At 57.6% G+C, this 13,146-nt stretch overlaps 1 protein-coding gene across 3 annotated transcripts in view; it reads right to left on the bottom strand.

Moving 5' to 3' along the window:
- RAB11FIP3 (RAB11 family interacting protein 3) overlaps positions 1–13,146 on the bottom strand; it is a 77,014-nt gene that overhangs the window by 9,775 nt on the left and 54,093 nt on the right. The window contains exons 5-7 of one of the 3 annotated variants that reach the window (XM_032845884.1): positions 9,615–9,764; positions 8,051–8,185; positions 3,866–3,901 (exon numbers count right to left, since the gene is read on the bottom strand). In XM_032845884.1, the coding sequence (XP_032701775.1) occupies positions 3,866–3,901; positions 8,051–8,185; positions 9,615–9,764 (321 nt within the window). The remainder of the gene's footprint in view (positions 1–3,865; positions 3,902–8,050; positions 8,186–9,614; positions 9,765–13,146) is intronic. The other 2 variants (XM_032845885.1, XM_032845886.1) reach the window with 2 other exon arrangements.

Raw genomic sequence — 13,146 nt, 5'->3', positions numbered from 1 at the left:
TACTCCTCGTGGCAGGGACAGGGAGAGACCAGGGTCTCACCCAGGGCTTCTCAGGGGTCAAGCCTGGGAAGGTGCACAGACCCAACCATCCTCTGCGGCAACAGGTCCAAGGGCCCAGCCCCACGGGCCACATCGGGAGCTCCCACGGGCCTGTGAAAGCCCCCTCGACGCCTTCAGAACTCCTGCCTTGGTTCCTCAGCCCCTGGCCCCCTAGCAGGTGCTCAGCAAACACATGTGTGCCGTCCCCCTAGAGAGTCTTGTTGGCGGACACTCCAGCAGCTCTCACCAGCTGCACCTAAAGCTCTCAGAGCACTGGCCCGGAGCGCCAGCAGCGTGTCCCCTGTGCCGACCAAGGCTCCAAACTGAGCAGACTCATGTTCAGAGCTGTGTGTCCTTGACACAGCCGCTCCTCCTCCTGAGCCCTACTTTCCCACGAGACGGGGGTCACAAGCTAGGAGGAGGAGTCGACGAGATTACACACAGAAACAGCTCCTGTGAAAGACGTAACGCAGAGTAAGAATTCAGTAAAACACTACTAAAATTACACAGAAGGTGTCCATCACGTGAAAATCTGTTATTAAACATATGAAGTTCTGTTTTCTTTTTAGTATTGACTGAGCTTGTGCATTCCTCAAATTTCTTCCAGAAATGTTCGAAGGGGAAAAAAAAGGCGGCTGTCTTTACCCCTGAATGTGTCCTGGGTGGACTGAACCCAAAAGGTCATCCTGTTTCTGTCCAGTTGCTGTTTCAAACACCCATGACTTAGGTCCCACCAAAAGCTCCTGACGTCAGTGCTGGGGCACCAAAGACCACCCTGCAGAGGAGCCACAGTCTGACCCGTCACCCCATCCTGAGCTCCTTCCAGAAGCTCATGGCCTCCCAAGGGCTGGACACGGGACAGGAAGGGGGCAGCTAGCATGTGGCCACTTCAGGCACATGCTGAGGGGGAGTGCCTCTTTCACGTCAACCCACCCTCCCTCAGGAGACCCAGCAGGAGAAGGTGCCATGGGAGACGTCTGATGCACCAAGAATGCCCTCTGCCCTGTGGCAGTCCCGCTGGCACTGCCCTTACCCCGCCCGGCCTGAGGCCAGCTCTGTGCTGCCTCCAGGTCCTCACACGCAAGCTGACCCCACAGCCACGCCCACGTGCAGGAAGCACACAGCCAGGTCACAGAGGCCAGAGCCGGTGGTTGCGAACTCCATGGTCCTATGACAGGGCAGTGTGCAAAGGCCTGAGTCACCGTGAAGAGTAAAGTACCACGGATTTGGAGTTTCCTTAGAATTCTAGTGCCGGTTTTAAGTGCAACACGGCAGCAGATCACAACCGTGTGTGCGTGCGTGCGTGTGCGTGTGCGTACAGTCTGGAGAACAGGCTGTGTGTGAACCGTAACTACAGACACCTACAGACTGGGCTTTTTCACGCCAAAGTGTATCTGCAAAGGGGAGCTCACATTCTCAGAGGCTGTTTCCAAGGAGCGGGCAACAGCGGAGGCAGCACGGACCCAGGGCCACAGGGCCCGGCCACATCCTCGACGTGGGAGGATGGGCGGAGGTTCTTACCTTCCCTCATCTCAGCCCCTGTAGCGTCTGTGGGGTGGAACACGGGTGGGGGGAGGAGGCAAACAATGCCAAACGTGCAATCCCCGCGGGGTCTGGAACAAACATCATGTTCCCTGGAGTCCGATGCCCTCTAAAGGGGGATGGTGAGAACGAGTGCAGAGGAGGGTGGACGACCTTCACTTCCGCTGGGTCCTACGCCCCTAGGACTACAGAGAACAGCAGGAGGCTCACACGCCACACACAAGAGAGGAGGTGTAGGGAAGGGGCAGGAGGGCTGCAGCCGCCACCTGAGACCGCACAGGAGGGTTCGAGACCACAGCTCACAGACAGCACGCACACCCACCCACAGCCCAGCACGGATCCCTGAAGGCCGACAGCCAGGCCCGATTCCTCTCCGGGAGACCAGAAGGCAGCGAGGCTGTCTACACCACACACCCGCCAGCAGCCGCGAGCAACCTCTGTGCTGTGAGCGGCGCCGGCAGCATGGCTGCGAGGGAGAACTTGCACAAGACAGACAAGGGCACAGGGAAGAGGTGGGGAGAAAAAGCTTGTGGCTCGTCAAAGGAGGAGCCAGAGTGGACCGGTGTGGGGGCAGCAAGGATGAGGTGGTCAAGGCCACACCCAGGAGCTCCAGAGGGAGGATGGGGGACAGACAACCCTATCAACAGCTCGAGAAAGGTCCCCGGGACGAAGGGTGGAAACGATCTGTCACTCTGCCACCATAAGTAACGGGAAGAAGGACTCACAAGACTCATCGTGGAGAGTCTGAACTTCAGGGGCAGAGAAGACATGTGAAAAGCTTCTGGAGAAAAGGTCACAAAGACAACCAGCAAACCTCAGGGTCCAGGCAGCAGCCCTAGTGCTGGAAGGTGCTGAGTGGTTCCCGCAAAGCTTGGGAACCCTCCGTTCCCAAGCCAGAATTCTACACCGAGACAAAAGATGGGAGGAAAGCAGCCAGCAAGGTCTCAGAAATGTATCTCCAGGGCGCCTGGGGAGCTCAGTGGCTTAAGCCTCTGCCTTCGGCTCAGGACATGATCTCGGGGTCCTGGGACTGAGCCCCACATCGGGTTCCCTGCTCAGGGGGAGCCTGCTTCCCCCTCTCTGCCTGCCTCTCTGCCTACTTGTGATCTCTCTCTCTCTCTCCCTGTCAAATAAATAAAATATTAAAAACAAAAAACAAAAGAACAACAACAACAACAACAAAAAACAAGAAATGTATCTCCAGGGCGCCTGGGTGGCTCAGTCGGTTAAGCGTCTGCCTTTGGCTCCATCACAATCCTGGAGTCCCGGGGTCGAGCCCCGTGTTGGGCTCCCTGTTCAGTGGAGAGCCTGCTTCTCTCTGTCCCTCACCCTGCTCATGTTCTTACTCTCTCTCTCTCTCTCTCTCTCTCAAGTAAAATCTTTAAAGAATAAAAAATTTAAAAATATTATCTCAGGGGCACCTCTTTTCTTAAGGAGGAGTAAGAAGACAAGTGGACAAGAACCGTAGATGAGAAACGTTAAGAAGGATCCGGGAGCGAAGCGACAAGTGGGGAAACAAGTCCCGGCACGCACGCAGGGGCCGCAGGCCGGGGGGTGCTGTGCGCAGGGGCGCAGGGGCACGGTGAGAAGGCGAGACCAGCAGCGATACCACAGCCATCACTGCCTCCGGGAGAAGACGTGTCTGAGAAAGGACATAAATGAGCGTCCCGCGGCATCCTGTGAAGGACGCGGTCACCGGACAAGCCCTGCGGAAACCGTGCCCACAGCCAGCCTGGCGGGGCGGGTACCCGCGTGCCGCCGTCTCTCCCTGCAGGAAGCCAACAGGTGGACCCCGAGCTGGAAAGTGCAGAAACGGCCACAAAAGCGTGTTCTTCAGAAACGCGGCGTTAGGCATGCGTCCTCCCCCTCCTCCTCAACTTGGAGAGCCGGGGAGGAGCAGAGCCGCTGGAGGAGGCCGACCCAGAACCCAGACCTGGGCTCCGCCATGACCCTTGCAGATGCTACCGTGGGCTACTGGACAGCAGACGCCCGGGGACGCCGCCAGCCCGGCCCGGACCTCACGGCGAAGACGCGGTAAGAAGGGTGCCGTGCCGGAAGCCTTCAGCACAAACCTCCCCACCGCAGGCCCGGGTCTGCTCACAGCGGCGCCGATTCTTTCCAGTACTCACCCCTGAGAATTATTTTCAGTCCCAACCGCGACAAGTGACTTCCAAAGGGGTCAGAAAGTACTTTGGAGAATGGTATTTTCAAACACGTTTGTAAAGAGCTGTGGTCAGTGACACGTCTCTGAAGGACAGCTCAGTGAGTAACGAAGGTCTCCTACCTTGCCACCTTCCTGCTGGAGAGCCGCTTCGCTGGACTGTGCAAAATCAAAATAAACAGGAAAATCATGTCAGAGAACAGACAGGGAGGAATGGGAGGAAACAGGAAACTCAGGCTGAAGAGATACGGGGTGGGGGGCATGTTCACAGGCAGGCAGCGCCTGCCCCCAAGACCAGCACCATGCACAGAAAGGCCTGCTCAGCAAAGCACTCGGGGACACGGGAGCAATCTCGGGGCCTTGCCAAGGCCAAGGCAAGTCACATTACTCTACTCCCACAGAAATCCCGGACGGAGCCACGACCAGATCTCAGCTCAGAGGCCGAGTCCAGCACCGCACCCACCAGTCCGCCGCACGGGTCGAGCTGCCGGCAGCTGCCACGCCCCAAACACACCCCCTCCCATCACTTGGCCATCAGCGGCCTCCACACAAAATGGGACACAGGCCTGTTGGTGACACGAAAGTTCTGTCATCAAGCTTTGACTTGGGCACTGAAACCACAGGGTCCAAAGTCCTGCCCGGCGGCGACCTGGAGGCCCTTTCTGCGGCCACTTCCGGGCAGTAAGTACGGTCAACCACATGTCGTCTGGCTAACGGAACATCTGCTGTGGCCAAAAGGGCCGAACTTACCTTATCGCTCACTTCTGAAGTCCAGAGTTGTTGTTGTTTTAAGATTTTATTTACTTATTTGCAGGAGAGACGGGTGGCGAGCGTGGGTGAGACAGCACGGGGCAGAGGGAGAGGGAGAAGCAGACTCTCTGCTGAGCAGGGAGCCCGATGCGGGGCTCATCCGGGACCTGAGATGGTGACCGGAGCCGAAGGCAGTCACCTCGCCGACTGAGCCAGCCAGGCGTCCCCTAGTTTTATCTTCCAATGCGACCGCTAAGCCACGGGCCCCGCCCACGAGCGGCAGCCGGGTCTCCAGCACCGGAACCGGCCGCGGCGCGCCTCCCTTCCGCCGGACCTGTCCGACACACCGCGACTCCCTCGAGGCTCAGGCCAGGGAAGGAGCGGCGGAGTCGGTTACGCCGCCTCCCACCTCGACTCCTTCCTACTTGTTCCGTAGAAATGGATCCGGGCCCCTTTCCAATTCCTCCTCTGCAGTTTCTACCAGTAGAGGGTGCTGGAGGACTCCCACGTGTCCACGTGTCTACCTGTCCTCTTGTCCTCAGGGACATCTGGTCCGTCGGGGCCCAGATCCTGTGCGGCCGTCCTCACAGCTCCACCGGGGGTTCCCTCTCAGAGCGCCTCTACTGAGGCCCTTCCTAGTGAGGCTTTCTGGCAGCCAGAGGGCAGACTTCCACCACGTTCTAGAAGGTAGGCTCCCACCACGTCCCCCAGTGTGGGGAGCAGGCGAGCCCCCCGCCAGCGGCAGCTGCCCCTCAGAACCGCTGTTGGGGCGAGCCCCCTTCACTCTCAGCGGCCAGCGTCTCGTCACAGTCCCCACGTGCGGCTGCTCTTCGTTAAACCTCCTCGTGCGAACCACCGTGTGCTCCCCTCTCCTGGCTGACTTCCTCCGAGTGTCACGGAAGTCAGGGTACATAGCGACCTCGCACAGACTGCACCGCCAGCCCGGTTTTGAGGTTTGTAATTTGAAAATAGGCTTTATACTCTTGATTTCTTAATATTCTTACTAACTTTTACGAAGCAAATCTTTCTATAGAGGCTCCCAGGTATCTGGAAAACAGAATCACCACTATAGGCATGTTTTGAGGTTCACTGGGTAGAACATATATTTGACAGGAACGCCTGGGCAGCTAAGTGGGTTAAGCGTCTGCCTTCGGCTCAGGTCACGATCTCAGGGGTCCTGGGATCCAGCCTCACATCAGGCTCTCTGCTCAGCGGGGAGCCTGTTTCTCCCTCTGCTGTTCCCCTTGCTTGTGCGCACTCTCATTCTCTCTCAAAGAAATAAAATCTTAAAAAGAAAGGAAGGAAGGAAGGAAAGAAAGAAAGAAAGAAAGAAAAATATGTTTGACTTCAAAGCTTCCAGACACAGTTGGGACTGAATCACCTTTTACCAGCCACAAGCCAAAACCAAATACATTTATTTCATGACAATTCCAAGGAAACCAACAAGCAAGATGTAGGTCTTCTTCGCTTCAGTGTTTGGGATAAATTTCCCCACAGCTGTGTTGTGAGATTCCAGTGATGACTTTAATGGCCATGAACCCACCTTGACTGGGTCTTCCTCAGGGAATGGCTGAGACTGGGCACAAGGCCCCACAGAACTTGCCAGCTACACGGGGCCGCATCTCAGGCTCCCCCTCAAGAGGCCTGACAGAGGCGACCGTGGCCGTGCCGAGGCAGGCTCTCAGCACAGTAAAGACCACTCCAGAAATGAGAGAACGGACCCACGTCTTTGTGCTTACTCTCAAACACAGACAAGGCATTCCTGTACTCGAACGCCCAACAGCAGGACAGCAGGTCTCCGGATGGGAGGCCAGGTGGAGGGGCCTTCCCAGAGCACACCCGGCTAAACACACGCTACGTGACGTGAAAGAACGGTTTTCCCTGTGATAGAGGCCAGCAGGTCTCTGACGTCCCCAGAAGGCTAGGTGCTGTCCGTGCCACTGGGACCCCCCCGGCCCCCTCAGGAAGCTGCCAACTGGCCACACAGAACCTTCGCCACTCGACTGGGCGCGTGCTGGGCTGCAGCCTGTGCTGCGGGTGTCGCCCAGAACCCGAGAAAGGGGCTCCACCGGACAACAGGCAGGTGTACGGGTACAGCCGGACAGCCGGCCACAGCGACCCGCCAGGGAGACTGAGCTGGCCTTGGCTGCAGGCTCCTCAAGACAGGGGAGCAGTCTGCGGAAGACAACTCCTCCAAACACACTGCAACCGTCAGGATGGCTGGCCTTTCTGCCACACGTTCTGTAATCTGCAGCGGCACTGGGCCCCTCTTCCAGGAAGCCACTCCAGACTGCCACCCAGGAGCACACAGCCCTGATCAACACCTAGCATCCTGGCCTGGCCAGCGTGTGAGCTCTCCGTGGACCCCGCACCCCCTCTGCTGGGCTGGCGCTGCGTGGCACGGGGCCTGCCACACAAGAAGCTACATCAACGACAAGCTCAGACACGTGAACATGGACACACCCCTCAGACCCAGTCTCTTTAACTGGAGTGTGTCAAGCTGTGGGGAGCCAGCAAGAGGAACCGTCTCCTTCTGGAGCGCTGACCTGAGTAGGGCTGGGGATGGAGGATGGAGAGGCAGGCAAACACTCAGACACAACCCAGAGCTGGGAGACGGGGAAGAGGGAAAGAATGGGGACCGACCAAGGCCGGGGGCAGCAGGCACATGCTGGCTCCTGGGTACCCATCGAAAAACAGGGTAGCAAAGCTGGGTATTCTGGTAACAGAGTCTGAGGCAGCCTTACAGAAAAGGGTCCAGGGGACACGTGGCTGGCTCAGTCAGCAGAGCATGTGACTCTTGATCTTGGGGTTAGGAGTTTGAGCCCCAAGTTGGCTGTAGAGAGGCCGCAAAAATAAAAAATCTTAAAAAGAAAAAAAACAACCAAAAGGCTCATGGAAAGGCTTACGTGATTTAAACATACACTCCTGAAAGCTGTTTACAAATCTGTTTTTTGGGGTTTTTTGGAGAGCCAGAGGGCATGAGCTGTGGAAGCGGCAGAGAGAGGGAGAGAGAGAATCCCAAGCAGACCCCATGCAGAGTGTGGAGCCTGACATGGGGCTTGATCTCCCAATCCTGAGATCATGACCGTCTCCAAATTCAGGAGTCAGATTCTCAACAAACGAAGCCACCCAGGGACCTCGACAAATTAGTTTCTAAGGACCAAATGTTACTTTAAATTTCACAAAGCCCTTTCATGTGACTCTCAGTTAAGGAAATCTTGCAGTAAAACGAGGAGAGTACCTCCTTCCGGGTGCAGACACTGTCACACCCTGGATTTCTTCACGAGGGACACACAGTGCGTGAAGCCAGTTTGCTCCCACGGGACCAGAAGCGGCGGCTTGGACGGAGGCATGCACACAGGGCGAGGAGGGCAGAGTGCACCGGACACAGGCTCAGCTCATGCGGGCCGGGGGGCAGGGTGGAGGAAGAGTCCTGCCATCGGCGCACTCGTCTTCCGGTGGCAGTGGCACCTGTGGCCAGAGCCACCGGCCGGAGTGCGGCGACCCAGACCCTCCCTCCGCATGAACAACGAGCACGGCTAGGCACCAGACCGTTACCTATTCTGTTCGAGATCACTGAGGCGAGCAGAAAGGTCCTCGAGGCGGTTGATCTGCTTGTGGCACTGGCTACAGTAAAACTCAAAAGCCTCGTCAGTGAGGATGCAGTGCAGCTTTGCGGCCAGCGGGTCGGTGCTAGAGAGACAGAAGTGTCCGCTCAGGACACAGTGCGCACCCCCAGGCTGTCGGCCATTCCACGGAGGGGCCGGACAGAAGCATGCGGTCAGCTGCCCGTCTGTGCAGGATTCTGGCTCTTTCCTTCGACTGCCGGGAGCCCACCTCCCCCAACATCACCTCCAGGCCCGGTGACACGCACCAGCTCGAGCAGCAGGGGACCTGGCCACACACCTGCTCCTTCCTGGTCAGGTGCTCAGAGGAAACAGGTGGGGCCCCTGGGCTTCATCGTAAAACAAAAAAGCTTCTCTAACAAGTAAATGGCCGGACACACTACTTTCTCCTTTGTCCGAAACACATCACCGGGAGGGCAAAGCACGAGGGAGTCTCAGTTCCGGGACTGGAGCTACTTCCGTAACCGCTCCGAAGCCCGGCAGCCTCAGACACGGTGCGTGCGTGAGGCGTCAGCGTTAACTCTGTCGTCGCTCAGACCTTCGTTAGAAACTCGGGGTTCTATTTGCCTCCCTGTGACCTAGTCTCAGTGGACTTTCAGGGCACTGGTGGGCGCCTACAGGAAGATGAAGGCAGAGAGGCGGCCGTGTCCCGGGGGCGTTAGGGCCTGCCGGCTTTTGCAAGCCCGTGTGGAGTTCCACGGAAGGACAGGCTGAGGGGAAATGTCACTGGTGGTGTGGAAGTCCCACCTGAGACGGAAAACGTGAGAGACCGCGTGAGAGGCACAGACTAAGCAGACAAGAAAGACTACCAAGCTGGACAGACACCGTGCAGCAGCTCCCAGGCCTCGCCTCCGCGTCGACGCCACCAAGGAGAGCTGCTAAAAGCACTCACGCGTGTCACTCACGCCAACTCCCAGAGACGTGCCACAGAGGCCCCCTCCCAGGCCGGTGGGTCCTCTGGGGCAGGCAACCGTCTGGGTAAAGGAAGGGTCACGCGGATGCGGGTTCAGAGATACTCCGCTTCTGCTGTCAGCAAAGGGGAGGGTTTCAAGAGCAGGCCACCGAGGAGAGAGGGGACTGACCCACACCGGCTGCTGAGACAGGCAGGAGTTTCGCCTGTCGGGGCAGGAACGGCCTCAGATGGGCCAGTCACCAGCGACGGGCGGCCAGGCGCACAGCCCCTCGTGTGGACACGAGAGAAGCCCTACGAGGAAGGCGAGCTGGCAGGACCCAGCCCCATGAGCGAAGGCCTCACCCTTCAGCTCAGGCAGCCAGAACTCCCCAGACCATTAGAAGGAAATGAATTGAAAGATAGCATCTCTGACGCTAACGCCACCCGCAGAGGCTGACCAGGGGGCACAAACTTGCAGCTACAAGAGACTGAATATAAAACGTGGCAACCATGCTGTTAATTAACTGAAGTGTTCCCTCACACACACACACGTACACACGTGTCCATACATGCACACACCCCCAGCGGTGCAGGGCTGCTTTACCTGGGGGTAGGGAAAGCGGGGTCTCTGCAGCCATGCTCCCCGTTGCAGAGGGTCTCCAGGGACAGCTCCGCCTCGCTGCCCTCGCCATAGTCCTCAAAATGCTCCTCACCACCTATCACCGTGACGACAGACTGGCTGTGCAGCTGCGATCTGCAAAGGCAAAACACAAGTGACACGCTGTGACTTGTGGGCGCAGAACTGAGGGTGTGACGGTACTTCCGGCAGAATGCGCCACTGGCCACATGTCCGAGTTCGAATGTTCTAGCTGCCATGTTCGAAAGCAGTAAATGGACAGGTGAAACGGATTTTAATAATGTATTTTAACTTACTCCAATGTATCCAAAATATCACTTCAGAGGCACGATTTTATATTCCCTATTTTGTTTTTTAAAGATTTTTATTTATTTATTTGACAGAGAGAGAGCATGAGCATGGGGGAGGGGCAGAGGGAGAAGCAGGCTCCCCAGTGAGCCAGGAGCCCAATGTGAGGCTCGATCCTAGGACCCTGGGATGATGGCCTGAGCTGAAGGCAGACGCCTCCCGGACTGAGCCACCCGGGCACATATTCGATATTCTTTATTTCATAACAAGTCTTTGAAATCTGGGGTTCGTTGTACACTTCCAGCACATCCCAATTTGCTCAGCAACTCCACACATCAGGCATTCACAGCAGACACAGGCCCGTCTCCTGCGAGTGCACCCCATGCTTCTTCCTGGAGCTGCCGGCCAGCGTGGGTGTGAGACTTCCGCTACGATGTAAAATTCAGAAGAGCAGACTCCAACCAGGGAACGTCAAGGGCTTGCTAGCACCTGTCCTCCTCCTGAGAGGGAGATCACGCACTCCTCTACACCCAGCTTCCGGGGCACAGGGTCACGGGGCCAGGGAGATGCCTGGGCACGCCTGGAACTGGCAGAGGCTGAGCCAAAGGCGGGGGCTCAGGGCTCCACCAGGGGCAACAGAAAACGGCCGTGCTGCCATCAGCAACTCCGCCGGTGCTGAGAATCTGAGAGCTGCCCCTCTCAGAAGGGGAAAGGGGGCCTCAGAGGGCCCAGTGACTGTCACCAGGCAGTGAGGGACGGGAACTGGATCCGTGTGTGTACTGTAGACCAACGTGGCTGACGGACCAAGTTCCAATTTCCTACCCACAATGCGCGCCTCCAGGGAGCGGTCCTGAAGCCACCAAGGACAACCTCCACGGTCCTACCCGTACCCGCTTTCAGAAGCAATGGAGTCTGAGCGAGCTGAAGTAGGGATGAGCCCTTACTTCTCACCATCCTTAAAGGCACACCCGTAAATACGTTCACACACACATAAATGAGGGCGTCTGGTGGCTCAGGTGGCTGAGCGCCCGACTTCAGCTCGGGTCTTGATCTCAGGGTCAGGAGATCGACCCCACGTCAGGCTCCCCTCTGCGTGTACAGCCTGCTCGAGATTCTCTCTCCCTCTGTCCCTCCCCTCCCCGTTCTGTCTCTAAAAAAGAATTAAGTGAAAACAAACAAAAAGTACAAATAAATGGAGCGAGATACTCTGCCCCAAGACTGGAAGACCGATGCACAGAGAAGACGCCGATTCCCCCCACTGAACTGTATCGGGACCACCCTCACCGGAGTCCCTGCGGACTTCTTTGTCCAGAAACCAACACGTGCATTCTAAAGCCCCCAGGGAAAGGCAAAGGGCCGAAGGCACCAACACAGCCTTGAAGAAGAGGACTGGAGGGTTACGTACACGCAGTCCGACCTACAACGCGCTGGAGTCAGAGCCTGTGTAGCACTGACCCGAGGACGGGCAGACAGAAGAGGCCGCGCAGCCCAGCCCCAGGCCCACACACACTCGGCGGCCTCCCAGGCCCACGGGGACACCAGACAGTGAGGGAAGGAGGAACCCACTCAAAGCTGAGGCTGAGTCCACTGCAGACTCATTTGGGAAACGACCCCAACCTCACACCCCACACAAAAATGAGTTATGGAGAGATGACAGATCTGAATAGAGAGGTGCAAAAATACAGCTTTTGAAAGAAAACGGAAGTAAACATCAGAGTCCTATGAAGCAAGCAAAATTTCTAAAACAGCACAGAGGTGGTGCCTGGGTGTCTCAGCCGGTTCGTGTCTGCTCAGGTCACGATCTGGGGGTCCTGCGATCGAGCCCCGTGCCGGGCTCCCTGCTCCGTGGGGGGTCAGCCTCTCCCTTTCCCTCCTCCCCCTCCAGATCCTCCCCCAGCTCGTGCGCCCTCTCATTCGTTCACTCTCTCAAATAAACAGCATCTTAAAAAAGAACCCAAACTCCTACAAATCAAAAGAAGGAGACAACCCAACAGATGGGAGACACCAAATCACACCCATGGCCTGTGTTTGTAAGGTCGGACTGGGGCGCGGCGGTGCACCGTAACCACAACGCACCTGCCCAGCGAAGCCTGAGGAGTCGTCACTGAGACCATATGACCTGCAAGCCAAAAGTATTTATTATCTGGCCCTTTGCAGAAAACGTCTGTAGACCCCTGCAATAAACAAAGGTATAAAAGACGGGAACAGGCACTTCGCAAAAAAGATCAAAGGGGCCACCGACGCAAAACAAGGCCCTCATCTGAAAACACAAGTCAGAACAACCCTGCACCCACACTGCACCCCTCCAGAAAAGGAGCGGGCGGCCTCCAGAGGCCCAGAGTCGGCGGGCCGGCAAGCACCTACGAGAAGCCCGGCCCGTACCTGTCCCACAGACCCACAAGCATGCTGCGGAGGCAGCGCCGTCCCACTCCTAGGGACAAACAGGCCACCCAGACACGCGGTGTTTCCAGCAGCTTCGTTCAGAGCCAAAGCCGCGAACGGCCCAGACGACGGACCACCAGCGTGGAACCCGGGGTGCCGGTCAACAGCCACGGCGTCAGGCGGAAGCAGCCGGGTGTACAGAGGCTCCAGTTCTGTGTGGTCACCGGGACGAAGGCACGAGCCCGGGGCCAGCACGGCCGTCATCAGCAGCTGGATACCTGCGAGCTGCCGGCCTGCCTGCACTCACACGCCACTACGCAGTCCTTCCGTTAAAGAGGAAAAACCAACAACTCTGGGAGGCCGCACGAGCAACGAAATCAACACCAGCAACACGAGATGAAACCTAACCACTTCCAAAGCTGGGAAGCATGACGGTTTCCCACACGGCACAGGGCCAGTGCAAGTTCTCTTCCCGGTCCACACATGCCGGACGCTGCCCCCTCCCTTCGCTGGTCTTCAAACACATGGGGACGCCTGGGGCAGGAGAAGGGGGATAGGAACAGAAGATCTGGGGAGGGGTGCGGGAAGACAAGCAGGTTCTAAGGTCCTGCTGGGAGATGTGGCCTGAGCATGGTGCCCTGCCTGGTTCCTAAGAACTTCAGCGAGAAACCCAGGGTCAAGTCTCTCTCGACATCGTGCAGCGCGTACAACCAGGGTTGTCTGCTGCGGGCAGGAATGCTTCCTTCCTAGGCGGTTGGCTGTCGCCGGCGGACACGCTGGGCAGTGGGCACGGGCTCTCAGCGGGACTCCAGGCCACGCTGGAGGGTCC

This window comes from Lontra canadensis, unplaced genomic scaffold, assembly GCF_010015895.1.
Source record: "Lontra canadensis isolate GAN:19392208 unplaced genomic scaffold, GSC_riverotter_1.0 scaffold171, whole genome shotgun sequence".
NCBI classification, from domain to species: Eukaryota; Metazoa; Chordata; class Mammalia; order Carnivora; family Mustelidae; genus Lontra; species Lontra canadensis.
The sequence above is the reverse complement of the archived record's forward strand: the minus strand, read 5'-3'. Positions and strand labels throughout refer to the sequence as shown.